This window comes from Alnus glutinosa, chromosome 7 (assembly GCF_958979055.1).
Source record: "Alnus glutinosa chromosome 7, dhAlnGlut1.1, whole genome shotgun sequence".
Classification (NCBI taxonomy): Eukaryota; Viridiplantae; Streptophyta; class Magnoliopsida; order Fagales; family Betulaceae; genus Alnus; species Alnus glutinosa.
Genome location: NC_084892.1, coordinates 9,242,415 through 9,269,733, shown reverse-complemented (window position 1 = coordinate 9,269,733; position 27,319 = coordinate 9,242,415). Strand labels below are relative to the sequence as shown.

Sequence of the window (27,319 nt, the reverse complement as noted above, 5' to 3'; positions counted from 1 at the left end):
TTAAAAAAAAAAAAAAATTAGGGGTAGTATAGAAAGGTAGACAAAAAAAAAAAAAAAAAAAAAAAAAAAAAAAAAAAAAAAAAATGTACTTTTTCATCCAAATTGATGGCCAAGATTAAAGGAGAGGTTTATTAGCTATAAAATGGTAGTTGATGTACATATCAATTTGTAAGGGTATTTTAAAAATTGCTTTCGTCCAATTCAATGACACAACATATACAACATATTCCAATTCAATGACACAACATATACAAAACTAAGAAAATTGCAATATCGTATACATAATTCAAGCAAGATTTGCTTTCGTCCCTCTTCCAACGTACAGTACTAGCTTTGAGCAAAAATATGATTTGAAATAACATGTAAGGACACTTTAGGCAATACAATACTATTACTGTAGAAGTGAAATAACCGCCCTCTAATAACAGTCTAATAACCGTCCGCTAACCCTTAACCACAAAACTGTTAAAACCGCTTTAAAAATTATATATATATATATATATATATATTATTTTATTTTTAATATTTTTTATATATGCAACGATGCGGTTTTGGTGTTAAATACCAAAACGGCGTCGTTTCAGTTTCAACCTAAACCCTAAAGAACAAACTCCTTGACAGTCGACTCATCGTCTCCTCCCCACCATCCTCTCAAGTTTCCAGACCCTCCACACTGCGAGTGCTCATCGATCTAAACACCCTCAAGTCCCTCAGCCTCTCGACTCTGTCATCGCCAGCTCTCCATTCTCTCAACACACCGTCACTCGCCGGCCTCTCCCTTTCCATCTCTCTCTCTCTCTCTCTCAAAAGGTGAGATTTTCTCTTCTAATTTCTATTTTTGATTTTTGTGGGTTCTCTGCTGTTGAACAAAGATTTAAGGAAAATGATTGAAGTTTGAGTCTTGAGATGTTTTTTTTACTCTCTTTTGTATCAGAAATATGAGATGTCTCGCACATAGTCGAAATCTGTTATGTATCATCTGTCTTGTGTAACAGGTTTCTTATCTCAATTAGGTTTTTGGAATAGATCTAAGAAGAAATTTCTTTGCTGAATTAGGTTTCCACACACTTCTTTTCCGCTCAAAGTCCCTTCTCAGTTCTCGGCTTGCTTATATATGTTAAATACCCGTGACAATACCCGGAAAAGCTACCTTTTATTGTTTAAGATCAATATAAAAAGTTCATTACTTTCCAATCAATCTTGAGTTTTTCTGTCATCATTATCTTCTCAATCAATCTTGAGTAGTTCATGAACGTCTGGATTCATCTACAATCCTTATTGTTGCCTCCAAAGTGGGGACTCCTATAAAAGGCTTTTATGCATGGTACTCGAGATCATTGCCATAAGTATTACCTAAAATTGTCAGTTTTTAGGGTAGTCACAAATCACCTCAAAATGTAAAACGACGTCCTTTAAATACTAAAGGACTCGATCTTTTCAGTTTGTGTTTTGCAGTTTGATGTGTTCTCTTTAATAAAAGCCATGTTCAATAACACCAAATGGTCTCTTTGAGACTAAATGGACTCTTTACAGTTTGTGTTTTGCCGTTTGATGTGTTCTCTTTGAGAAAAGGCATTCTCAATAACACCTAATCCTATCTTTTTCAAAAGAAATTTTCGGAGGGTGTTTCCAATTTTCAAAACAAGTGATTGATGTAGGCTTGTAAGATATATAGCCTAATTTGATTTATCTAGGCCATAGCATGTAATCCTGGTAAATTCCTTTATTTAAAATCTACACAATAGCAACTATGGAAGATGATCTGTCAGTTTTATTCCTTCTGGTCCTTCGTCTTTGTTCCATTTCCAAGGTTCTTGAATAAAATCTTTTTTTTTTAAATTTTTTTTTTTTTCATCCTGAATATGTTTGCTATTCTTTATTTATGCTTGCCGGATATTCATATATGGGTTTGATGGGGTTTATGTTTTCCTTGAATTTATTGTTTAGATCGGCTTGTTGCGAGGAAATCTTTAGTGTTTGTTTGGGATTGCGTTAACGAACTTAAAAAGTATTTTTAGTACATAGAAAGCTCTGCAAAACAAAAATAAGTATGTTTGACAAAAAATTCAAAAAGTACTTCTTTGACTTTTTTGCTAAAAAAAAAAAATGCTATAATGAATTTTTGAAAAAATTTTAAAAATGAAACTTTTTTCTCAAAAGCTCTTTTGGAATATAAAAACTTTACTTCTCAACTCAATCCCAATCAAACTCTTAGGCTTCTTGGGGAAAGGGAGAACAATGCTCATATTCTGTGTGTAGCTGAGAAGATGTGGGGAAGAAAAAGGAAGTAAGATTTTTAAGAATGGGCTTTAAATCTGTTAGTCTTGTAGCTTTGAAAGTATTCAGGTTGAATGGGATTTTACTTCTGTTACATGTGGTGCTGAATTTGTCCCTACGCATTTGGGTGTGGCTAGTGGTGCTTTCTCTCAAATAATAAGAGAAATAGGTTAGAATCTGCAGCTTTTAGATTGTTTTTTCAGATTGTGCTTAAAATTTTGCTATGTGTCAATCTATCCTAGTCATTGCTTTGTGCACAGATTGTATGACCGACTCCATAGCGCAAGTAGTAATTTTTATGTTACCGCATAGGCATCTTTCTGTTGGCTAGGCTTATTTGTAGCAATTGTTGGTATGATCTGTGTTTCTAAGGTAACTGTAACGGGGTACCTATAATGTGAGTCCCTGTAATATTCTGAACTTTGTCTCAGTTTGATGGTATCTGAGCTTTGTCTCAGTTTGATTGTAATTTTATTACCATTTGGGAGTGATTAATGAGATTTCCTCTTATCCCTTAAAAAAAAAGAGATCTAATTAGTGGTGCTCTGAATTAATTTATTTTTTTAAAAAAAAAATCTTGCAAAAGTTTGTATAAGTGGTTTTGGCATAACGGCTAGGGATCTCTGTTGTTATCTAGTTTAGTACAAGTCACATAGAAAGACATAAAGGTGCTAGTTCTTATATTGATCCAAAATATTGATTTGCATCGGTTATAACTCTTTGCAACTGTTAACTGCTTATAACCACATAAGCGGTTATAGGGTTTACAGAAAGAGAAATGATCTCTACACTCATTTCTCACAACAGCTCTACAACAAGCTGACGTGACTGGTAATATTTTATTATTTTTTTACAAAAAGAAATAAAAACAAAACAAAAAAATAATAAAATATTACCAGCCACGTCAGCTTGTTGTGGGGTTGTTGTGAGAAATAAGTGTAGAAATCATTTCTCCTACAGAAAGCGGTTAATAACTACTAACCGACTACCCATATATATATATATATATATATATATATATAAAATAAAATAAAAATAACACTACATTTAGAGGTGCAGCTGGTATTTTAAATACCAAACGACGCCGTTTCAATACATCACAAGATGTTTGCTTGTTGATAATAACTTCAATAAGGATGTGGCATAAACTAGGTCTTTTGTGCCAACCAATAGAAAACGAACACGTCAGACTATTGCACCAAATGAAAGGAAGACGAAAACACAAAATTGTACCAATTCTCTTCATTTTCCATCTACGCCCCGTTCATGAGAAAACTACGCCACTTCCCACTCCACCGAGCCACTGCTCCTCCGAGTGCCGCCGACAGCCACTGAACCCCACCAACAGTTCTTCCACCGCTGCTCCACCACCGGTAAGTTCTTAAATAACTTCTATTCTCTTTGATTGAATAGTGGTAACAAAGAAAATATTAAAGAAACGAAAAGGACTGGGTCAAAGAATTCGAAAGAAGCGGACAGCCATGTGTGTTAGGGACGATTGACCAAAGCAACTGGGTGGGAAAAATGAAAGAAAAAGAGTTTGTAATGCGATTTTATTGGCTTGTTTGGGTCGTAGAAGGTGGGTGATGAGTGGGGAAAATGAAAGAACGAGAGTTTTAATGCAATTTTGTTGGCTTGTTTGGATTTGGAGGTGACTGAGGAAAAATTGTAGGTCCAAAGAGAAACCCATCGGCCACCGCGCACAGCTTCCGGCGGTGTTAGACTAGCTTGAATGGGAAAAGGGGATTTTGAAAGGTAGAAGAGAGAGGCAATAAAAGGGTTTTCTCGGTGTTATAATTCAGTGTTTTTTATTGTTTTTCTTTAAGTTGTTTCAGGCTGACTTGTCAAGTTTTCATTGAAGGGCACAAAAGGTTGAGTGATTCTCTTGCTTGTTTAGTCTGATTCATTTAGCCTTGGCCCTTTAGGGTTTCAAATATTTTCATCTCCTGCGCCGTTTGCTCTCCAGCCTCTCCCAACCCATCTCTCTCTCTCTCTCTCTCTCTCTCTCTCTCTCTCTCTCTCTCTCTCTCTCTCTCTCTCTCATATCTGCTTTTCTTTCCCTTTCACTCCCAACCCATCTCTTGCAGCGGCCAGAGATCTTTAAATCCATATCTTTGCCTCACTCCTGGATTTTGACGAAGACAAAGAACACGAAGAAGAGGAAGAAACTGCGAAGAATGAGCCCTCAGATTTGTTGCTAAGAGGTAGAGATCTCCATCGGTGGGTAGCAGTGCTGTGCGAGTTCTGGCAAGTGTTGGGCTGGATTTTGACGTGCTCTATACTGGTGATTTTCTTTGAGTTAGTGTTAGAGGTTTTGGGATTTTGATTTTTTTTGGGTGATAGATCATGAAGATTCTTGGTTTCATTTGCTGATGGGTGGATTTTTCCTTCTTTTTTTAAATAAAAAAATTGGAAGTTGATTTTGTGTGCATTTTTTAGAGGGAGATGCAACTGGTTAAACTCCTGTAATTTCATAGATTGGAATTGGTTATTTGGATTTGGATTTGTATTTGGATTTGTAATTTTTTGGTTCTTTGGATTTGTAATTTTTTAGTTTTGGATTTGGATTTAGTTATTTGGATTTGTAATGTTTTGGTTTTGGATTTGTATTTTTTTTTAATAAATATTTTGGATTTGTATTTAGATTTGTTAATTTTTGTATCAAAAGGCAAAACTGTTGGATTAAAACCTGCATTAAAACCGGCTCAAAAGTGCCCAAAACCGGGCCAAAGCTGGCCCAAAACTGGCTCAAAACCCAAATTGAAAAGTGGTTATACAATCGCCGGTTTTCTACTCAATAACTGCTAAGCGGCAGTCATAAGAATAACCGCCTCCACCTAGGTGGTTAGCGGTTGCGGTTGGTAAAATGTAATAACCGCTAGGCAGTTAGTGGCTAGCGGTTTTAGCCAATAACTTCTGGTTATAACCATTTGTGCACGTCATAACATGATACCATGTTGTATTATATGGCTATATTTTATGCCATTGCTGATCTGCTTTTGCTCACTGCTCTCATGTGTCTTACTCATCCTCTCTATTTATTTGGGGCAGACTTTTGTTGGGAGCCACAGAAGAAGAAAGAATGGGGCGGCCTTATGCAGTGAAGGGGAAGAAGCGGAAGAAGAGGGAAGAGGTTTATGACAGAGAAGAAGAAGGAGATGTTGCAGAACAACCAGTCCAAGATGCAAAGATAGCTTTAACAGAGAAAACAAGTAATCACGAGGAAGAGGCAGAGGAAGGAGAAGAAGGAAAAGGGGTAGCGAATGAACTTGAGGGTATTCCAATTGCCCCAAGTGACCACCAGAATGCCAACAAAGCTGGGGTCACCTTCATTCTTGAAAAGGCTTCGTTGGAAGTGGCAAAAGTTGGAAAGGTCAATAAGTTAAATTTTTCTTTTCTGGGTTTTTGTATATATATGTTGTGAAATATGAAAACTTGATTTTTGGTTGTATGGAGGAGTTGTGTTATGGGTTTTAGGCTTTCAGGGGTTGGGGTTTTACCTTTTGCTTTGGGAGTTTTATTGGGGTCTCTTCAGGCTTTGTTGAATTGCTTTCTCTTGTACTATACAAAAATTGGTTTTTGGTTGCATCATATTATGAGTTTTACAGGGTAATGGGTTTCATTGGGATTTCTTAGTGGTTGGTGTTTCATTGCTTTTTGTGAATTTTTTTCTCTTTTTGTAACTAGTATATTGCATACAGAGTTACCAGCTCTTGAACTCGGACGACCATGCTAATTTCTTGCGGAAAAATAACAGAAATCCTGCTGATTACAGGCCTGACATTGTTCATCAGGTTAGTGGACTTTGCAATAATAGGCTGACACTATTCTTCGATCATTGCTCTTGATATGCTATGAAATTTTCCAGCTATTTATGTAATGACCCTAGGAAAAGCGCTAGCCATATCTGCGCTATCACCCTACCCCAAAAGATCTAGTTAATTTGGAGCTTCCCTTGAATCACTTATAAAGGCTAATTTTACCTAGTAAGTAACCAATGTGAAAGTTAGCACCTATGAGTTTCTTTCTATAAACCACACACTATGTGGGCAGCTCTTATTTGGGATCGGGGTGACACATGTTGTGCCATTTATGTATAACATCCTCAAAACCAATCATGATGACTACTGTCCCTCAGATAAGGCAATTGTTTCAAAATTGAAATGGCCTATATTATCATCTATTTCATTAGCTATCTTTCATGTGATTTTGTATTTTTCTAGTACTTCAAACCATAAATGATCTTAATCATTGCTGCTTTCAGGCTCTCCTAATGATTTTGGATAGCCGAATTAATAAGAGTGGGAGGTTGCGAGCTGTGTATGTGAGAACTGAGAAAGGTGTTCTTATTGAAGTTAAGCCTTATGTTCGAATTCCAAGGACATTTAAGCGGTTCGCCGGTATCATGTGTAAGTTCAGCTGATTCCACCTAACCCTCTAACCAGCTTGCTAATGTTGTGTTTTTCTTTTTAGGGGGAGTTATTTTTTCTCTTGGTTGACTATTTTCAGCTATTTTGCAGTGCAGCTTCTACAAAAACTGAGTATTTCTGCTGTTGGTAGGCGTGAGAAACTTTTGCGGGTGATCAAGAACCCTGTAACCCAATATCTACCCATCAACTCTCGCAGAATAGGTGAGGTTATGGTTGTATGATTTTTTCTCTACTCCATTACTGAAAATGATGTTGATATTTGTTTTGATATCAGGATTCTCACATAGTTCAGAAAAATTGGTTAATATAAACCAATATGTGGCTTCTGGTGGTAGTGATGTTGACCTTGTTTTTGTGGTAAGCTCAAAATAACTGTAACTTAACACTCATGAAAACAAACACACGCATGTTGTCTGAGAGAAAACTTGTGTGTTTTCAGGTTGGTGCAATGGCCCATGGGAAAATTGATAAAGACTACGCAGATGATTTTATATCAAGTAATTTTTTCCTACATTGGTTTCTTATTTCATCATTGTATTTTTGTAGAAATTCTGAGCATTCATGTTCTTCTTTAATTTCATGTTATGTCCTTTCTTCGTGTTTTTCTGTATCACTTTGGATGCATTTGAGATATCCTCTCTTTTTTTTTTTCAAAAAGAATTTATAGAAGTGTAGGATTCTGGTGCCCTTCGTTGCTGCTGGCTGCCAGATATTATTATGCTATCTATTAGGATTTAGGATGCTTCTCAAATAAAATTAGACTGCTAATTTGTTGCATCCGAATTTCATGTATTGTTCTCTAGGTTTTCAGTAGTCATATAGGACGAAGAAGATATAAAGCAATCCACTTCCTTTTAAGCATGTCAACAAGTGTAGCCTAGAGATAGAAATGCGGCTGATTTTCCCTTACTTTAACAAGCGGTGAATAATGCTACTTTTTACCTTCATTAATAACACTTATGTCACACCAGCTAACATGATGTGTTTTTTTAAGTGGCTTTACATATGCTCACTTAAAAGAAACAAAAAAAAAAAAAGTCACTTAAAACACGTTATGTCAGTCAATGTGACAAATGGGTATGACAAGTAGTATTACTCAACAAACGATATAATATCCTTGAAGGCATCTACACTATCAGTGGGGCAGTTCAAAAGAGAAACATTCTACATAGAGGATGGGGAAGAGTTTCCCGAATTGGTTAGATTGAGTATTGAAAAGTTCCACTGTTTTATGTGTCTGTAACTTTAAACTTGCTACTTAATGGGATGACACTTAGCAGAAATTTGTAGAAATCAAATGCGCAGACATGCATGACTGGCTCAATCCCACCTTGTCTTTCCCACCCAATGCAGGATTTTGAGCTGCATCATTCTGTATTAGGTGAAATGGCGCAACGATTGCTCAACCTTGCCCCAAACCCACCCGACCCTGAACCTGAACCTGAATTTGATCGCCTGTCGTATACCATTCCTACTTCAACCATTATTGCTATTAACCCAGACGTATCACAGAAACCCATGGACATCTTAACGTTGTTTATAGCATATGCATGGCTCTTAGAACATAACATGAGCGTGGTATTTTCTGTTTCTAACTAACCACCTGTGTTTTTTGTTTTTTGGTTTTTTCAGTTTCTGGTTACCCTTTGAGTGCTGCGTACTGTATTTCAATGATTACCATTGCTTTGGAGGAGAAGTATAGTATCTTGTGAACCCTTCTCACTCTTCTGCTATTCTTAACAATGGTATTGAAAAAGTTGGTACTCAAATCTTTGATTTTAAATGAGTACATGTAATCCATAGAGTGCAGTGCTTTGAGGAACTTTAGCATTTTTTTGTAGGAATTATGGAATATCTGTCAGTTATTACAAGGATTGTGGTTGATACTGTCATTTACATTTAGGTTCTGTTTGTATCACCCACCAAATATTTATAGTACTTACTAATTGAAGAATTTGTTTGATCCCATTTTTTTGCTTGTCCAAGCTCAGCTCGCTAGACACTTAGCCAAATTCAAGCTCGAGCTCATTCAAAACGATTACCCAAGTCAAGCAGAGTACTTGACAGGCTCGGCTTGACTCGAGCTCAAACTAAACTATTTAATTTTAGAAACCATCAATTAATAATAAATGTTTGAGAGTGGAAGACATGTTGGCCTGAAGGTAGTTTTGACAGAATCAATTAATAATGGATTCTTTATTTCAAAAAATTTCCTAAATTTTGGTTGAAGTTGTCAAAACAAATTTCTGGTCAAAACACTCAATGATCCCATTTTTTTGCTTGTCTAAGCTCAGCTCGCTAGACACTTAGCCAAATTCAAGCTCGAGCTCGTTCAAAACGATTACCCAAGTCAAGCAGAGTACTCGACAGGCTCGGCTAGACTCGAGCTCAAACTAAACTATTTAATTTTAGAATCCATCAATTAATAATAAATGTTTGAGAGTGGAAGACATGTTGGCCTGAAGGTAGTTTTGACATAATCAATTAATAATGGATTTTTTAGTTTAAAAAATTTTCTAAATTTTGGTGAAAGTTGTCAAAATACTCAATGCATCGAACTCTTTAAAGTTTTTGGCTAAAACATCCTATATTTAACCCTTCAAATCCTTTCTCTATTCATTTTTAATTTTTTTTTTTTTAATTTTTTGTTAAATCCTTGCAAGAGAAATTAATTCTCATCAATTTTTGACGTTTAAATAGTTAAAATAGTTGCTCCAAAACTAATAAAAAATAATATTTAATTAAAATAGAAAAATGTTAAGAAAGTTTGGTGTAGGAAATTTTTTAAAAGTGATATATAAACATAAAAAATTAGATTTTTTCAGTAAAATTTAGGGAAATTTTAAAGACTCCATTGAGGATGCTCTTATATCTTTAAGAACTTACGAGATCTGTGAACCCGCAACAGGGTTTTGTTAATAGAAGCAGAGAAGGGAGCAAAAGAGAAGAGAGAAGAAAAATGAAAAAGTAACATACAGAATGAACCAGTGCAGGAGAGAAAGAGCAAGGTTGGTTTTTAGGATTGAACGGTCAAGATGGTGAGATGTGTATGAGAGCTTTTATCAATAACCGTTTGATCAACTTTTAAGTGAGTAGGGGTAGATGATGAGAAATAGACGTGATTAGGATGTGCCTAGAAAAATACAGTTGCCAGGATGTGTTTGCGGGGTCTCACGTGTTTAAGTTTAATCTCAAAAAAAAAAATCACAGTCAGATAAAAAACTAACCGTCTGATCTTTAAAAAAATAATTTGATCGGTATCAGACCGCCGGATCTTTTTCTTTTTTTTTTTTTTCTGATCTTTTTTGAAGTAGAACGTCCTGCCAATTTTTTTTTTTATTTTTTTTTAAAATAATAATAAATGTATAAGAAGACAACTTATCTTACACCATCAAATATAAATAAATTAACATTTTCATTAGTTTAATGATATTATTTATTCTACAAATTTCATTTAATTTTTATGATAAGATTATCTAACACTTTCAACTTGCATATGAAAAGACAAATTAGTTCTAAATAAATTCGTATAATTTTAAATTCTTATAAATTTAAAATGAATTTTTGTATCTATGTGATATTAATCTTCTATAACAAAATGATCATTATGTGTAAAATTATAATCTTCGTAGCATTTAATTTATTTTTCACCATTTTGAATAACGTGTAAAATGTAAAGTAGAATAATAATAATAAAACAAAATCATATTTATTTGCCTTGTTTCAATAATGGAATGTGATCCTAATCAATTTTTAATTCGTTTCCTTCATTTGCCTTGTTTCAAGAATGAAATATTCGTTTCCATGGGGAAAATTTCAAACTGGAAGAAGCGGGCAAGAAAGGGACATCTCTTTGAGACTGGAGGGTCGGCCAAAACTTCGAATGGGGAAGGCAAGAGGAAAGCTGATCTAGTGGCAGCAGAAGGTGAGGATGGTGGCCATGAAGCGATGAAGAAATCAAAGGTACCCTCCTATCTTGCTCAGAGGGATATGGCGGCAGCTACATGTCAGCCCCGCCCAGCCAAATGAGTATCTTAGTTTGGAACTGTTGGGGGCTTTGGAACCCCCAGACAGTTCGAACACTTCATCGGCTGGTGAAGGATAAGCGACCCCATTTGGTTTTCCTTATAGAAACCAAATGTTGCAGGCTAAGGCCTCATCTATAAGAATAAAGCTTAGTTATGATGTTTGCTGTAGACTGTAAAGGTTTGAGTGGTGGGCTTTTGCTTCTCTGGAAGTCTACTTTGAAGGTTGAGATTCAAAATTTTAGCAGACATCATATTAATGCAATTATTCATCCTATTGAGGTGAAGGGTTCTCCTTGAAAATTCACGGGATTCTATGGTCATCCGGATGCAACAAAACGGTCGGAGGGGTGGTCTCTTCTACGACATCTCTCAACTTTAGAGCCAATCCCCTGGCTGTGTGTTGGGGCTTACAATGAAATTTTGGCGACATCTAAAATGTTTGGGAGTCACTCTCGTGCTCGAAGCTAGATGGAGTTGTTTCAAAAAGCTTTGGAGCATTGCAAATTACAAGAGCTAGGTTTCAGGGGGCCAAAATTCACTTGGACAAATGGTAAGCAGGGGGCGGATCATACGTTGGAGAGACTGGACCGGGCTTTAGCTAACATGGAGTGGTGTGAGCTGTTTGATGTGGTGGAGGTCTCAATCTTAGCTAGAATCTGTTCTAACCATAATCCGGTTCATGTTGCTTACTCAACCGGTAGTGGCATAAAGTGGAATAAAAGGAGGCAATTTAGATTTGAAGCAGATTGGTTAGTTCAAAGAGAGCCCAGAAAAATCATTCGACAGGAGTGGAGAGCAAAACCTCCGTCATCAAACAAATGGTGTGATTTGGGTAAGAGATTGTCCGGTTGCCGAAGGACCCTTCAACATTGGGTCAAGAAACAAGTTAATTCTGTGGAGGATCAGATTAAGGCAAAATCCACTGCTCTACTCGCCTTCCAATCTAGTGAGGGGAATGCTAGAAATGAAGAAGAAACTACTCTCAAGGCAGATCTCAATTCCCTCTTGGAACAAGAAGAATTGAAATGGAGGCAGAGAGCAAAGGAAAATTAGCTGAAGAATGGGGATCGAAATACAAAATATTTCCATGCATGTGCCAGTCAACGTAGTAACAAAAATGCCATTAGTGAAGTTTTGGATAAAGATGGCCGATCCTGTGTTACTCAAGCTGATATTAAGAGTGCTTTTGTGGACTACTTCCAAGAATTATTCATTGCAAGGGACTCTCTGGAGGTGGAGGCCTGCACCAATCCTGTGGAGAGGAAAGTTAATGCATGGATGAATCAAAAGCTCTTTGCAAATTTTACAAGGTCAGAGATTTTTTATGCTCTTCAACAAATGGCCCCTATGAAAGCACCCGGTCCGGATGGCTTCCCCGCTTGCTTTTTTCAATAAAGTTGGGATACAGTACAAAATGAGGTGTGTGATGCAGCCCTTTATTTTTTTAATACTGGCATTTTAGATGAAAAGATCGATGTTACTAATATTGCCTTCATTCCAAAAGTTCCCAATCCTGTTTGTGTCACTGACTTCCGCCCCATTAGTCTCTGTAATGTATTGTACAAGCTTATTTTTAAGGTCCTAGCCAATCGTCTCAAAGGTGTGCTGCCGGTTATCATTTCTAGCTCTCAGAGCGCTTTTATTCCAGGCAGACTAATAACAGATAATATTTTGGCGGCCTACGAAACAATGCATACTATGCAGACCCGGATGTGGAGTAAAGTGGGATATATGGGCCTAAAATTAGACATGAGCAAAGCCTACGACAAGGTGGAGTGGAATTTCCTTAAAGCTATGATGAGCAAGTTGGGTTTTGATGCTAGGTGGATTCGGTTGGTAATGGTGTGTGTTCAATATGTTTCCTACTCTGTGGTGGTAAATGGGAAGCCGGTGGGAAATATAAAACCGACCCGTGGCATCAGACAGGGGGACCCCTTCTCCCCCTACCTCTTTTTTCCTTGTGCTGAATCTTTAAGTTCCCTCATCCAACATGCAGTTAATACGGGGGTGCTCATAGGGGTTCCCACATCGACGAGAGGCCCGAGGCTCAGTCATCTTTTCTTTGCAGACGACAGCATGATTTTTTGCAAGGCAAACTCTATTGAATGGAGACACTTGTTCAAAATTCTGGGCACTTATGAGGCGGAGTCGGGACAGAAGCTCAATATACAAAAGACGGCTATCTTTTTCAGCTGGAATACTAGTACTAAAAAGATGGAGGAAATCCTATCCTTATCTGGGCTTACATAGGCCAACCGGATAGATACTTATCTTGGCTTGCCATGCCTTGTTGGGAAATCTCGGGTTCAAGCTTTCAACTGTATAAAAGACCGAATCTAGAGGAAGTTGCAGGATTGGAAGATCAAATTTCTGTCGCAGGCGGGGAAAGAAATTCTACTAAAGGCGGTGATCCAAGCCATCCCTACCTACAGCATGAGTGTGTTCCAACTCCCTATCACCCTGTGCAGAGAGATAAATAGCATGATGCAACGTTTTTGGTGGGGTCATATGTCAAAAAACTCGAAAATAGCTTGGTTGAGTTGGGAGAAAATGGGGAGTGCAAAATCTGAAGGAGGTTTGGGTTTTAGAGATCTGGTATTGTTTAACAAGGCATTGTTAGCCAAGCAAGGCTGGTGGCTGCTCCAAAACCCGGATTCTCTCATTGCAAAAAAATTCCAAGCCAAATACTACTCGAACTCCTCTTTTTTGGAGGCCTCGTTGGGGAACCACCTGTCTTTTGCCTGGAGGAGTTTGTTTTATGCAAAAGAGCTCATTATACAGGGGTCTCTTTGGCGGGTGGGAGATGGAAAGAAGATCAAGATTTGGGGAGACAGATGGGTGCATAGTCCATCCTCCTATGTTATTCAAACCCCAATTAGTAGCTTGTCAACGGAGACAAGAGTTGTTGCTCTTATTGATTTTAACAGGAAGGAATGGAATTCGGCTCTAGTGAGGGCAGTGTTTAGTGAGGAGGAGGCGACAAAGGTCCAAAATATTCCTTTAAGCCCGATTTTTCCTGAGGATCGGCTTATTTGGCAAGGCACAAAAACAGGGTTATTTTCAGTCTGGAGCGCTTATCACCTCTGCATGGACCAGAAAAAAAAAAAAAAAAAAAAAAAAAAAAAAAAAAAAAAAAAAAAGGCCAAGTTGAGTGCTCCAATCCAGCGAAAAGAAATGACCTTTGGCAGGATATTTGGTCCTTTAAAGTCCCCAATTCAATGAAAATATTTGTGTGGAGGGCCAGTAGAAATATTCTCCCCACTAAGTCAAACTTATTCTCAAAAAGAGTTGTTGATTCAAAATCTTGTCCCTGCTGTCTAATAGAAGATGAAGACATTATCCACGCTCTTTGGAGTTGTCCAGCTGCGCAAGACATTTGAGGGTGTGGTCCATGTATTTTCCAGAAGTTTTATTGGAACATCCTTTTAGCAATTGCTCAAATATTTTTTTGACCGGTTATGCAATGAAGATCTGATGTTGATGGCTTTCTTGCTTCAGAGAATTTGGTTCAAAAGAAATAGGATTGTTTTTGATAAAAAATGGATAAATCCCTCTACTGTCGCGCAACAAGCTAAGGCAGGTCTCGATGCTTTTCAAGCAAGTAATTTTTCTTTGCCTTCCTGTGAAGCAGAGGTAGAGGTGGTGGCTTCTCCCAAAGGTTGGCAACTTCCCTTTCCTGGCTCTATTAAAATTAATTGGGACGCTTCTATTAATAAAACTTTGGGTTGTATTGGCATTGGAGTTGTGGCTCGGGACTATGCAGGAAAAGTTTTGGGGGCCAAATGCTCATATAGGAAGCAATCTCTTGAGCCAGAAGTTGTAGAGATGTTTGCAGCACTGGATGCAGTTGTGTTTTGCAAAGAAGCTGGGTTTTGGGACGTTATAATGGAAGGGGATGCTCTGAACGTTGTCAAAGAAATAAATTTCAACCCTCCTTATCTTTCCCGACTGGGGCATTTGGTAGCGGCTATTAAGAGGGAGTTTGATTTTTTTCAATCCATCCTTTTTGTTCATGCCTCCAGAGATTTCAATTATGTTGCACACAACCTTGCAAAGAAGGCTTCTCGTCTTTGCCTAGACCGTGTGGTTGGAGGAGATTCCTAGTTGTATTTATGATGTTGTACTTAGAGAACAGGTTGTCCCTAGATCTTAATTATTGGATCACTATTTTGATGATTTATGAAGAATGATTCGATTTGTTCCAAAAAAAAAAAAAAATGAAATATTCGTCTTTTTAGCATTTAATCCAATATTTAAGAATGGATTTAATATCGTTTGATTCTTTTATTTAATGCTATATTTTTTTAAGCATTGTTTGAATAATAAAACTTTAACCGCCATTTGGAATGTGTAAAGGAGAATATGAATAGTTTTTTCTCATCTTTTTAGCATTTAATCCGATGTTTAAGAATGACGATAATATTGTATGATTACTTTATTTAATGCCATTCATATTTTTTTTAAGCATTATTTTAAGAATGAAACTTTAGAACTTGGAGAATCAGTTTTTAATGCTATGAATTAAGTTTTTAACAAAATCAAATGATATTAATCCATTCTCTAATTACTTATTTACTGTAACTAGAAACATTAATGAAAAAAATTGACTATAATTTAACCATTAATTTTTTTTATGGATTACATTTTTATAAGTAATCATTTGTTGGGGGCCTTAGGCGGCCGCCTAATCCATCTAAATGGTTGAGCCGCACCTGTCTATATATTAACTAACTAGTTTTTTTTTTTTTTTTTTTTTTTTTTTTTTTTTTTTTTTTTAAAGTATTAACTAACTAGTTAGTATGTTAATGCTAATACACACACATACATTCATATACATAATATATTGAGTAACCTATAGTTAATTATATTTTTCTTAGTATATATTAATTAATTAGATAATATTTTAGTTTATGAACTAGATAACTAGTTTGTATTTTAACTAATACCGTAATACACACACACACATACATTCACATACATAATATATTGAGTAACCTATAGTTAATTATATTTTTCTTAGTATATATTAATTAATTAGATAATATTTTAGTTTATGAACTATATAACTAGTTTGTATTTTAACTAATACTGTAATACACACACACACATACATATATATTTATATATTAAGTAATCTATATAACATATATTACTTAATTACTAATATACATACTTAAATTTATATAACTCATTTCTAGTATATATATATGAACGAGCTAACGAGTCAGACTAACGAATCGAGTGAGCGATCCAATTGAGCTTTAAACGAATTAAGCTCACGAGCTTTGTCAATCAAGTCAAATATGTATCACTTACTAATTGAGCGGGTTTAAATAGTAACGAGTGGATTTCTACGGTGTCGAACTTGAGTTTGAATTGAGCTTAACCGAGCAGGTTATCGGACAGACTGATTTATTTACAACCCTACTAACAAGGTTAGGATTATAGCATTAAGCTTTGCGGTCTTGAATTTTTTATTTTGCCAAAGAAGATTGTAAAGCTGTTGGAGCAAAAGTTCAACAGCTATTTGTGGTATGGTATTGATACTATTCGTGCCAAAGCCAAGGTAGCTTGGGAGGTGGCGTGTTTGCCAAAGAAAAAAGGGGGATGGGGATTAAAGAGGGTGGAAGAGTGGAATAGGACAGCCATATTGAGGTATGTATGGGATTTGTTTGCAAAGGCTATGTCCTTATGGGTTGCTTGGGTGTGAGAATACATGTAGAAAGGAAAGAGTTTTTGGCATACTTGAGGTGTCACAAATGTGCTCTTAGAGTTGGAGAGAGCTGCTGAAATTAAGAGACATTGCAAAAAAAAACCCTTTCTCCATTTCAATGTAGGGGATGGTATGGGCATCCATCTTTGGCTTGATAAATCTCATTCTAATGGGAAATTGTAATACCTCTAGGCTCTAGGGAGGGGTGTAGATTGCGAGCCACCCTCAAAGGTGGTCGGAGCCACTTTTAAAGTGGCTCGCGGGCCACCCTAGATTTGGGGGGTGAGTTTTAAGCCACCCCTAGAAGTAATGCTGGCAAATTTTTAAAACTTAAGTAATTGATAGGCAATATTAAAAATTTTTAAAACTTGATTAGGTAAATTACAAATTTTAATATTATTAACCTCTACTGTTCAAGTTCTAATATTATTAACCTACGCAACTTGCTTGAATAGACTTTAGTACCTTAAATAAATCTCCCGATTATAGTGCTTTTGTTTTCTTTATTTCTTTTTAATTGTAAATATGATGACAGATAATTAATTAATTATTAGAAAACAGCTCATTCGTTCCAAGTTAATTACTGAAATAGGAAATTAATATGCATATAAAAAAAAAAAAATCTGATTTTCTATTACAACTATAATGATTAATGAGCTTCCGATTCGTATGTGATGTCAAATGAGTCGAAGTTTGTTGCCATTCCCAAGATTTCAAAAGATTAAGTGGAACCAAAATTAAATAGAAACATAAAATTATGACTTTTAAGATTATTTTGAGGTTTGTTGAGGCAATAGTTTCATCTAAGTAACAACAAATTACCATTTGATTAAAATTATTGTTTGATCAATTACATGTTCAATAGTAATTTTAAAAATTACTTTATTTTTTGATGGACACTTAATGTATATGTAGAATTACTCTTTTTTTTTTTTTCTTTTTTTTCTTGTCCCCAAATAGTAGCTTAATCTGCTTGGGACCACGCCTCATGAAGCGGAGGTCACTAGTTCGAATCTTCATCCCCTCTTGTGTGGATATGTCAAAAAAAAAAAAAATTACTCTTTTTTTAACAAATTTAAATTTTTGAAATAACTAGTCATTTAATATGATATTAAAGCATATGTTTTGAAGTCAAACCTTAGTTCTACAATTTATCTTATATTTTTTGTTAAAATATTTTACATATTGTTTGATCCACGTACGATGAAGAGTATTAAATATTAATTAAATCTTTATCGATTAAGTCATATAGCTAACAATTCAAACCACATTTCCAAAAAAAAAAAAAAAAACAATTCAAATCACATTGTCCTGGAGTGGACTTTTTAGTCAGGCATTTAAAGAAAGTTTTACTGGCTTTAATGTAGAAAGTATTAGTCTATTTAATTAGTCTGGTCTAGGGTTGGAGATGGAGATGGGTTTCTGCTAAAGTCTAATAAATGGTTGCGGTCTTGGGCAAATTAGGGCAAATTGGGATCAAATTTATAACCATGTATAATGGCATGTCACAATTAATTACATGGATTTTTTTTTATTCAGTGATTGTCAATCAATTTAATTACCTATAAATATATAGTTGAAAAATATGACATACGTAGTGTTGGAAATTGATCATAAAGTATAAAACGTGGTTAGACGTAGAGGCCTCTTGTTCAAGATCTAATTAATATTCTTAGCCCCTGTTCATTGCCTGACTGTAACTTCAAATTAAACAAAAAAAAAAATTCCAGATAATGACTTTTAATTTTATTTATTTATTTTGCCAATATATATATATATATATATGGTGACCTCTCAGTTCCTGAAAAGTTATTGCAACAGCCAATATTTAATATATGCCAATATAAAATGAAAGTCACATAGCATTTTTAATTATTTCATCTACAATATAATATACGTCATTGGTAATTTATATTTTATTATTATAGATACGATCATGATTGTCGATATTATTCTTATTATTATAAGTAAGTAAATGGTACTTAAATAAAGAAAAATAGTCGCACTTTTTGGTTAGACATTTTGCTTTTCTTTTTCTTTTTCTTTTTTTTTAAAAAAAAATTGATTTTATTCATAATCATGAAAATATTGCATGTTAAAACAATATGACAGACATAATTAGAAACATTCAAATCTCATCTATAACATGTTTAACTGCTGTATTGGCTTAACCATGCGCTGTAAAATCTGCATCTCTGCTGATGTGACCAATTTGCTAACTTTTTAATGAATCGAGAACCGCACGGGTATCCTTCACTAACCGTCAATTTCGTCCTGAGAATCGCACTGCATTTGCTACTTGCAGCGTGTTGCCTTCTTTATGACTAAGCTCAGCTGCATTGAACGCCGCCGATGCCTCCGCTGCCACCGGAGAGTACTTTTTAGAGTACAAAAGTAAGAAAAGAGATTGCTTGATATTTAATTTAAATCAGCATGTGTCATTTGGTAGGTTGCAAAAGGCAAATGACTCAAGTAAACGCAACTAGTTAGAGGGTGACGTGTCTCCCCTTCATAGTTGTTGATTTGGGGAATTAATTCCAGATTAATCAAAATCCGATTTGATTGTTTGAAAAGGACATCATAAGGGACACGAATTTGTCCCCCGTTTGATTCTTCTTCAATTAAAGACCAAGTACATGTTTCTCGATTTTTGTCTTCCAGAGTTTTTTTAACTTTTGTTAAAGTCGGTGGATAAGCTCTACAATAATGTTTTCCTCGATCGAATTATTCTCCTTCAATAATAAAATACACACAACTATTTGGTGCGACGTAATTGTTAGATTATGATATTTTATAATTATTTTTTTTTTCAAATTTTATATTTTATAATTAGACTGTCCAACCACTTATCCTGTCAGGTCGATCTCATAAATGGTCTCTCATAATTACCTGTTTAAATTTTTTTAAATTTAAACAAATGATTGTAAAAAAATCATAATTTCCACACACAATTATTTAATATAATATAGGTGTGCATATTTTACACGTCATCAATCCTGGGACCCATTAGACATAGACCAAAGATATTTTATATATTAGATAATTGTGTGTGGAAGAGGATTTTTTATTTTATTTTTTTATTTTTAATTGGATGGAATATAATCGATAGGCCTAGCTTGTAGCTAGTTCATTTGGAGACGTGCCAAACATGAACTAATTCATGCCGAACCAAATGTTAATGTCATCTTCCATTCGCTAAAAGAGTTGGCTTCTATCTTGTTCATGTTCTAACAAGATATTGCTCTACACGCGTCCTAAAATAGGCAGATTATTATAATTTATAATGTTTAGTGTAATATATATTTGTTTGTGTATATATATAAGTTAAGATTAATTCTAGAAATCTTTCTTTTGTTCCTTTAAAAATGATGTGAATTTTAAAATAATAATTTGATCAAAATTCAATAGTGATCAATTATAAGTCCAATGGTGATTTTAAAAGGTACATCATTATTGGAATGATAGAAGAGAGACTTTTAGCATTACTCATAATTTAAAGGATTGGTCAACTCTATTTTTCTTCTTAGGGAACGTTTGAGATTGTGATTTTGTAGGCAAAAAATGCGATTTTAAACTAAATCGCATAAAATGAAATCGTTTGAGAATTGCGTTTTTTAAAATATTGCAATTTTGAAAACACATAAATTTACTTTTTCAAATCACATGTAAGGTTATGCTTTTTTGAAAACTTAGAATTTTAAAGGCAAACCTGCACTTTTACCAAACGTTTAACTGCGTTTTTAAAAATTACTTTTTCAAATCAAACATTTTAAAATCGTTATTTTAAAATCTTATTTTTTGAAATTGTAAACCCAAACGAATCCTTAGTATTGGTCAACTCACTTGTTGATGAAGATAATTATGAATCAATTGGATTTATAAGATGATTATGATTATGAATGAAGATGATTATGAATCAAGGGATAAAGGGTAAGCCAATAGGATCCTAATGAAAGTTGGTTTTAAATGTTTAGAAGAAAAAAAAGAAAAGAAAAAGAAGTTAACGTCTCCGTTTGTTAATGCTTTTCGGACTATGTTTTAGGTTTTTTGTTTGAGGAAAAAAAACAAAAAAAGTGTTTTGGTGTAACATAAAAGTAAAAACACTTTTATATATTTTGTGAGTTTTTTGTATTTTAAATTATTTTTTTAATGTTTTTATTTAAAAAAAAAAAGAAAACTAAAGAGAGAATAATAAAAAAAAAATTCGATATATATGTCCACAAGAATGATACCAATTTTTTGTTCTTTTTCTACAAAATAATATTTAACTTTATTGACCAAAGTGATGGGAGTGGGGAGTACGTAGGGTTATAATTAAATCGAGTTAAAGCATTAAAAGTTTAAGATTAGTTTGTTTAGTTGTATTTCCAAACTACAATACACTTTAACGGTCCACTTATTTCCTAAACAAGTTCAAAGTTGAGCTTATTGATTAACTTATTATTTCCTCATAAAATATAAATATTTTGATAAAAATATTATAATTAGTTACGATCCATTGATCAAGTTAATTAGGTTATTAATTCTTATTTATTAACTCTAAAAGCTCAAATCCATCTATGATTTTTTTAAATTACAAGCATCGATTTGAAATTAAATTGTTGAGATTTTTGAAGTCATCGGATGATAAATACGAATATTCAATTTGAAATGAATTTTTAAAAATTTATAGGGGATAATATTTAAAAAAATTATAAAAAGAAAAAAAAAAAAAAAAAAGAATCACTAACCGACAAGACATCAAACGAGAAGGAGCATCGCACGGTCAAAATCACCTGGTTGTAAAGATGGTTGGGGGACACGTACACAAACCACTTGCCTCCAAAAGCACTCACATGCCGGCTTGCTTTGCCGCTCCGTATCCGATCCTCATCCTTATCATACACAGTAGTACTTCCACTTGGTTTTTTTTTTTGGGTGAAAAAACTGTCGACACGTGGTAGCACAGTAACTCGCATCAGTCCTCGTACGTTATCGAACCGCTCATTGTTCCTCCTACTCGCTAATTCAGCGCGTGGGATGGGATGTTGCTATCCCATCTTATATCGAATCGACACGTTAGATATGGGCAGCGCTGTCTCTCTGCCTCCGCGTCAAGTACGCGTAATATAATATTTTTTCTTTTTCTTTCGTATATACTGACGTGGACTGGACTGTTGAAGAAACTGTAAATTGAATGGGGGCACGACTGGTCTCTGACTGGGCACTACACTTCCAAGTACACTTCAAGGTGTTCTACAAACCGCGGTAAATCATGCCGGGAAAACATTTACAAGGACCACTTTTGTCCGATGTGGATCAAATCTATGGTAAAAAGAATGTTTTCTTAATTTTTATATATATAAAAAAAAAATTCATTATCAAATGTAGAGCAAATTTTGGACACTATTGGTCGGTTTTTTACTGTTTCGGTCATCGAAAATGGTCGAGCAGTAATACTAAATAAAGACTCAAATTCTTTTTTAAGTTCTCTTAAAATTGATATGACTTTTTAAATTTTCATTAAATGTGTAATAAATTACTATTAAATTTTGATCTAATAATTATTTTAAAAATCATATCAATTTTAAGATATTTTAAAAAAAAAAACGTGAATCCTCCTTCTTGCATTACTCAAAATAATCTATTATGAAAACCGAACCATTTGAATGATGATGTTTGTAGCCAAATTGTTCGGTTTCGGTTCGATCGACCCATTTGAAGCTACCATGTTGCTACCTAAAAATGTACAATTTTGGCTCGAGCCATTTGGGTTTAGTTTTTGCATGACCTGCTTTGGGCCTTTTAAGTTCGACTAACTATGGCGACAAGAGAGGAGGAAGAGTGGGCAAGAGACGACAGACAAGAGATTAATTTGGAAGTAGAGCTGTAGAGCCAATTGAGAAAAAAAACATGATTAGGGGCATTTATATAATCATCGATTGGGTTAGTTTTTATCATGCCATCTAAGATTGATCAACAATAGACCCCACACTTGTCGATATTCCAATGAAAAAACCACAACAATCCGATCGGAATCATCGGATTTATGGAAATCAACCTGTGTCGATGAGGTTTCAGTGGATCATTGTACCTGATGCAATGCATTTTTTCTGGCTCAAATTGTGACAAAAAAAAAAATGTGGTTTTTGGGGTGATTTGGAGTGCCCCAAAGGGTGGATCTCGTATGAATAGTTTGGTTACTCTTGATAATTAGTTTAAATAAGTAGTTCGGTCATCTCAAAACAGTCAATTTTGAGATGATTAAACTACGGTGTTGACTAAGGGTGATTTAGCTACTCCCGATAGTTAGTTTGGAGGTGATCAAACCACCTCTAAACTGGCATCCTCAGTTATAAGATGGTTCAACTACCCAAACGATCATTTATACCACCCTTTCATTTATTTATTTGTATTTATTATAACCGTTTCTTTTAAATGAACTATTCAAAGAAGATATCATTGCATCCGATGCAATAACTTAGGTTTTGCACCCTATACAAATCCGGTTTCTGGTTAGCATAGTCAGGTTGATTGACTTGTGGAATTCAATCTCCACCACTAGTTAGATAGGCAAAGCTTTTGAACCGATGGAGTCATAACCTCCCGTATGTGTTAAGAATTTTCATGGAGACAAATTTATCAAGTCATGCAAACAAGTTTATCCCAATTTATTTAATATCAAAATGTGTTAGAATATTAATTAAATTATTGAATTTATTATTTATTATTATTTTATATTTTTGAGACAAGTGACAATTTACCTAATATTAGAATAAAGGCTCGAGTTTGAACTTTTAACTTTAGAATTCATCGTTCATCCAATTAAATATTTCATGTGTTAGGCTTCACTTGTTGAAGGAGAATTTAAACTCACACATAAAAGACAACATTAAAATATTAATTAAACAATATTTTTAACAAAATATGGGAATGTCGATTAGTACTATTGTTATGCTTGTTAAAATCTTTTATTTTTTTTATTATCAAATCAAAAATATTAACAAATAATTAAAAAAACCAAACCACTCCTCAAAACATTTTTTTTAAAAAAAATCCCAATATTTTTGTGCCCACGCTTGATTGCCATTGGACTGACTCAGATGGGACCTTTTTGTTTTTCTCAGATAGCTGCCCTCACGTATCCTTGTCTTGAAGCGTTTCACGGAAACGATACACACAACCGCCACCTGTCACTCTGTGTATTCTATTGGTTCAACATCCTAAACTCCATTCTTATAGGACCCCAAATAAAAAGCAAGAACCCGTCAAAACCTCCATTGAACCAACAAATTCCTCGCCACCCACCCCGACCCTCTCGGCTTTTCGTGAAGCACCTGAATCTGAACCTCCACACACGGTTACGTTTCTCGTGTCACTCAAGCACAGCTTTTTCTTTTACCACTAGCTTTCATCTACCTTATATGGAGGTTCAGCTTCCATTTCCCACTCCCTGACAATATTTTTTTTCAGGTCGAAGGGGTCTTCTTCTTTTGCAGGATCCTTGGGCAAGGGAGTGATCGAGTTGCTGATCTCCAGCTTCGTTCTCTCCCTCGCGCGTTCACGATCCAAATTAAGAATATAATCCTTTTTATTTTTTTCTTTTTTTTTGTTTATCCGCGGTTTCTGATTCTCTGGCTTCCAAGCTTCAGTCAGTCGATTGAGATTCTCATCCTCTGTTCTGAAAAAAGAAATCGGGATTTTCGCGCGAGAATCGTTAAGGTTTTATGATTCAGAGCTTTATCTTTATTGTTCTGATGCCAAGGAAAGTATCAGAGAAAAAACACAGCACAACAAGGGGATTCAATCAGGGATTCAAAAATCACCCAATTCCGCCATTGAACCAAAACACCAAAAATCGGAAAATCCCACCACGTTTTTTCCTCCTTCCAAATCCTTGAACCCATTTTCTAATTTTCCGTTCTGACCCTTGTTAACCAGTACCAAACCAAATCATGTCTAACCAGATTATACTGCGCCCGCCACCGTCGAACCTCCGGCGAAAACCGCTCCTGACGAACCAAGCCACGTCGGGGAGCTCCCGGTTCGCCGAGGTCGCTGGCGGCACCACCGCGGAGTGCGCGGCCGTGTGCTGCTGCTGCCCCTGCGGGCTCGTGAACCTGCTGTACCTAGCCATCTACAAGGTCCCGTCGATCCTTTGCCGCCGCGCGCTGAGGAGGAACCGCAGGCAGCAGCTGCTCAAGAAGGGCCTGCTTCCGCCTCGGCGCCGCCGGTGCTCGTACGGGTGCGGGTGCGACGAGACCGAGATACAGATTCACCCCGTTGTGGCGGAGAACGGCTTGTCTCCGGAGATTAAGCCCCCCCAAAAGGAGGAGTCGGAGAAGGAGGCTATGGAGCTGGAGAAGGAGATGTGGAAGACGTTCTTCAGTACTGGGTTTTGGAGAAGTACTTCCCAGAGGGAGTCCGAGTCCCCCCAACAGTAAAAACGAAAAAGACTGTAAAAAAAAAAAAAAAAAAAAAAGAAGAAATTATATATTTATATATATATATGTGCAGTATGCTGTTCCTTTCATCTGGAAAATTTCCAAGTCGATCTTTCGAGTGAATTCTATTTGTCGCTTTTGGTCTCACTTGGCGTACTTTATTTCTTTCTTTATTATTTATTTATTTATTGAAGTTTTGATAATGGATGTATGTACATGAGGGAGGTGTAAATGTGGTGGCTGTGAATGTGTGAAGTAGGCATGCAAATGAGTGGATGCATGGTTGTGTTGTATATATGCATGAGTCATGACTTGGTATGTTTTGTTCATTGCAAAAGTCTGGGTTATTTAATGCATATGGACTGACTATTGGTTTGAATTGTCCACTCCACACTATTGTGAGATAGTCTACAAGGGCAGTCTTATTGACTTTTGTGTTAGGTACTCAATTAGGATAAAATTCATGGCAATTTGTCGCCTAAATTGCTAGTAATTTAGAAAATTAACGCGACAGAATTTTATAAGACTTATTTGATTTTCTAGCCCATCTACTTGGGTAGATGGCGGTTTTATATAAACTATCTCACATTAGCTACCCAAATTGCTAGTTGTTGTGAATTTTAGTCCATTTTTTGAATGGGTTTAGGTAGTTAATGTGAGAGTATCTATATAAAATCCACTTGTCAAAATAAAATTTTGAATTTTTTGGCAGCCTACTCTGTCAAGTGAGTCATATATAAATCATTTCACATTAGCTGCTCAAATTGCTAGTTGTTGTGAATTTCAGTCCATTTTTTGAATGGGTTTAGGTAGTTAATGTGAGGGTCTATATAAAATTCACTTGTCAAAATAAAATTTTGGGTTTTTTAACAGTCTACTCTGTCAAGTGAGTCCTATATGAATCGTTTCACATTAGCTGCTCAAATTGCTAGTTGTTGTGGATACCAATTCATTCTTTGGATGGGTTTTGATGGAACGTACGTGGCGTAGTATGAAGCTAATATATACATACTAGACTTCACAATTCTTTTATAAATCTTAGAAAATTCTAAAAACTATATAAAATATGAGAAAAAATATCTCAAGAGTGTTTGTTATTGATAAAATTAAAAAATAACATCAACTGGGCGGCCAGACTGTCATTATTGTTCTTAAATAGAACATTGAAATGTCGCCTTTTAAAATTATAAATCTAACCTTAATTAAAATATTCACAAGCTCACTCAAGTGTTGACCAAAGTTATTTTTCACGAGTTTAGTTGTAATTTTGCTCGAGCAAAGGTCAAGCGAACTTTTTGTTTGTCTACCATAAGATCTCGCTTGAGCAACCATTGAACGAGACTCTTATCGTAAATATTTCGCATTAGCGACCCTCCGGTGAGAGAGAATTTGCACTCAAAATCTACATCATTATCCCTGAGTTAGAGAGAATTTGCACTCAAAATCGCATCATCATCTGAAGAATCACCTTGAGGGGAATCAGGTGCTTGACATTGATTGCAAGGGGTTTTGGTTATTTAATGAAGATGGGCATAATATTGGTTTGAATTAATGTCCACACTGATATCCTAGAAAATTCTAGGGTTAACTTCTAATTACAAAACTAGCTAGCCTAAATTAAAATAATTACAAACTCGCTCAAGAGAACTTTCTATTTGTTTCCGATAGCATCTTGCTCGAGCAATTTTCCTCCCTCGAACATCTCCATAAGATCATCTTATGGACAATCTAGTCTACATCAATAACTGTTTAAGGCTTGAAAGTGGCTGGTGATTAGATTATGTTTGATTAGATGAGACCTAATTAGTATCAAAGATTAGATAATTATGAATAGATTGAAAGAAAAATATTGCAAAAAATGAGAGATATCGTTTGGGCCATATGAGATCGTTTGATTCTGACTTTGTGTTAAAACACTTGGTTTGAAGTTATGAAGTTCAGGATTAAAAGTGAGAACTTCGTTTTTTTTATATTAATTATTATTATTATTATTAAATAAATCGCTGCAAAAAAGGTTAATTATCGGTAAATTTTTAAAGTTAAATTTAAAAAAATTATGAAGAGACAATTGTGAATGCTCTTAAAATTTCTCTTTAAATCTAAAGCGCTGAAAAGTGAATTTAAATTTTTTTTTACTAATGCTTCAAAAGGTTGAGCTTGAGTTGAATTTAATGGGCTTTTAGTAGTTAACTTTATTAATAAAAAATAGTATTTATTTAAAGTAGGAAAATATTTAGAGAATTTCTTATTTAATAACTTTAAAAAGTAGCTAATTAATTACGTCAACAAAAATAGAATTTAAAATTTTTTAAATAACTTATATATTGTGAATGCTGTTTGGTTCCCAAATCTAATGGTTGAACGTGACCAAAAAAAAGTAGTGGTCCTCAGTCCTCGGCAAATGAATGGTTGAATTCGCTGTCGTCTTTTTGTTTGCTTTGTCGTTTG

At 35.1% G+C, this 27,319-nt stretch overlaps 2 protein-coding genes across 4 annotated transcripts; both read left to right on the top strand.

Moving 5' to 3' along the window:
- The first annotated feature begins 610 nt into the window (after window positions 1–610).
- On the top strand, window positions 611–8,675 carry LOC133872856 (uncharacterized). Of its 3 annotated transcripts, none has more exons than XM_062310478.1 (8): window positions 611–810; window positions 5,329–5,650; window positions 5,979–6,071; window positions 6,542–6,686; window positions 6,798–6,908; window positions 6,982–7,064; window positions 7,147–7,204; window positions 8,340–8,675. In XM_062310478.1, the coding sequence occupies exons 2-8, from the start codon at window positions 5,360–5,362 to the stop codon at window positions 8,417–8,419; spliced, it is 861 nt and encodes a 286-aa protein (XP_062166462.1). In that variant the 5' UTR covers window positions 611–810; window positions 5,329–5,359; the 3' UTR covers window positions 8,420–8,675. The 3 variants fall into 3 exon arrangements, with proteins under 3 accessions (XP_062166462.1, XP_062166461.1, XP_062166460.1); XM_062310477.1 differs by lacking the exon at window positions 611–810 and adding an exon at window positions 3,510–3,650; XM_062310476.1 differs by lacking the exon at window positions 611–810 and adding an exon at window positions 4,148–4,561.
- A 15,707-nt stretch (window positions 8,676–24,382) lies between these two features.
- On the top strand, window positions 24,383–24,871 carry LOC133873222 (uncharacterized). Its single transcript, XM_062310954.1, has one exon. It carries the CDS (start codon window positions 24,383–24,385, stop codon window positions 24,869–24,871), a length of 489 nt encoding a protein of 162 aa, XP_062166938.1.
- Window positions 24,872–27,319: the final 2,448 nt, after the last annotated feature.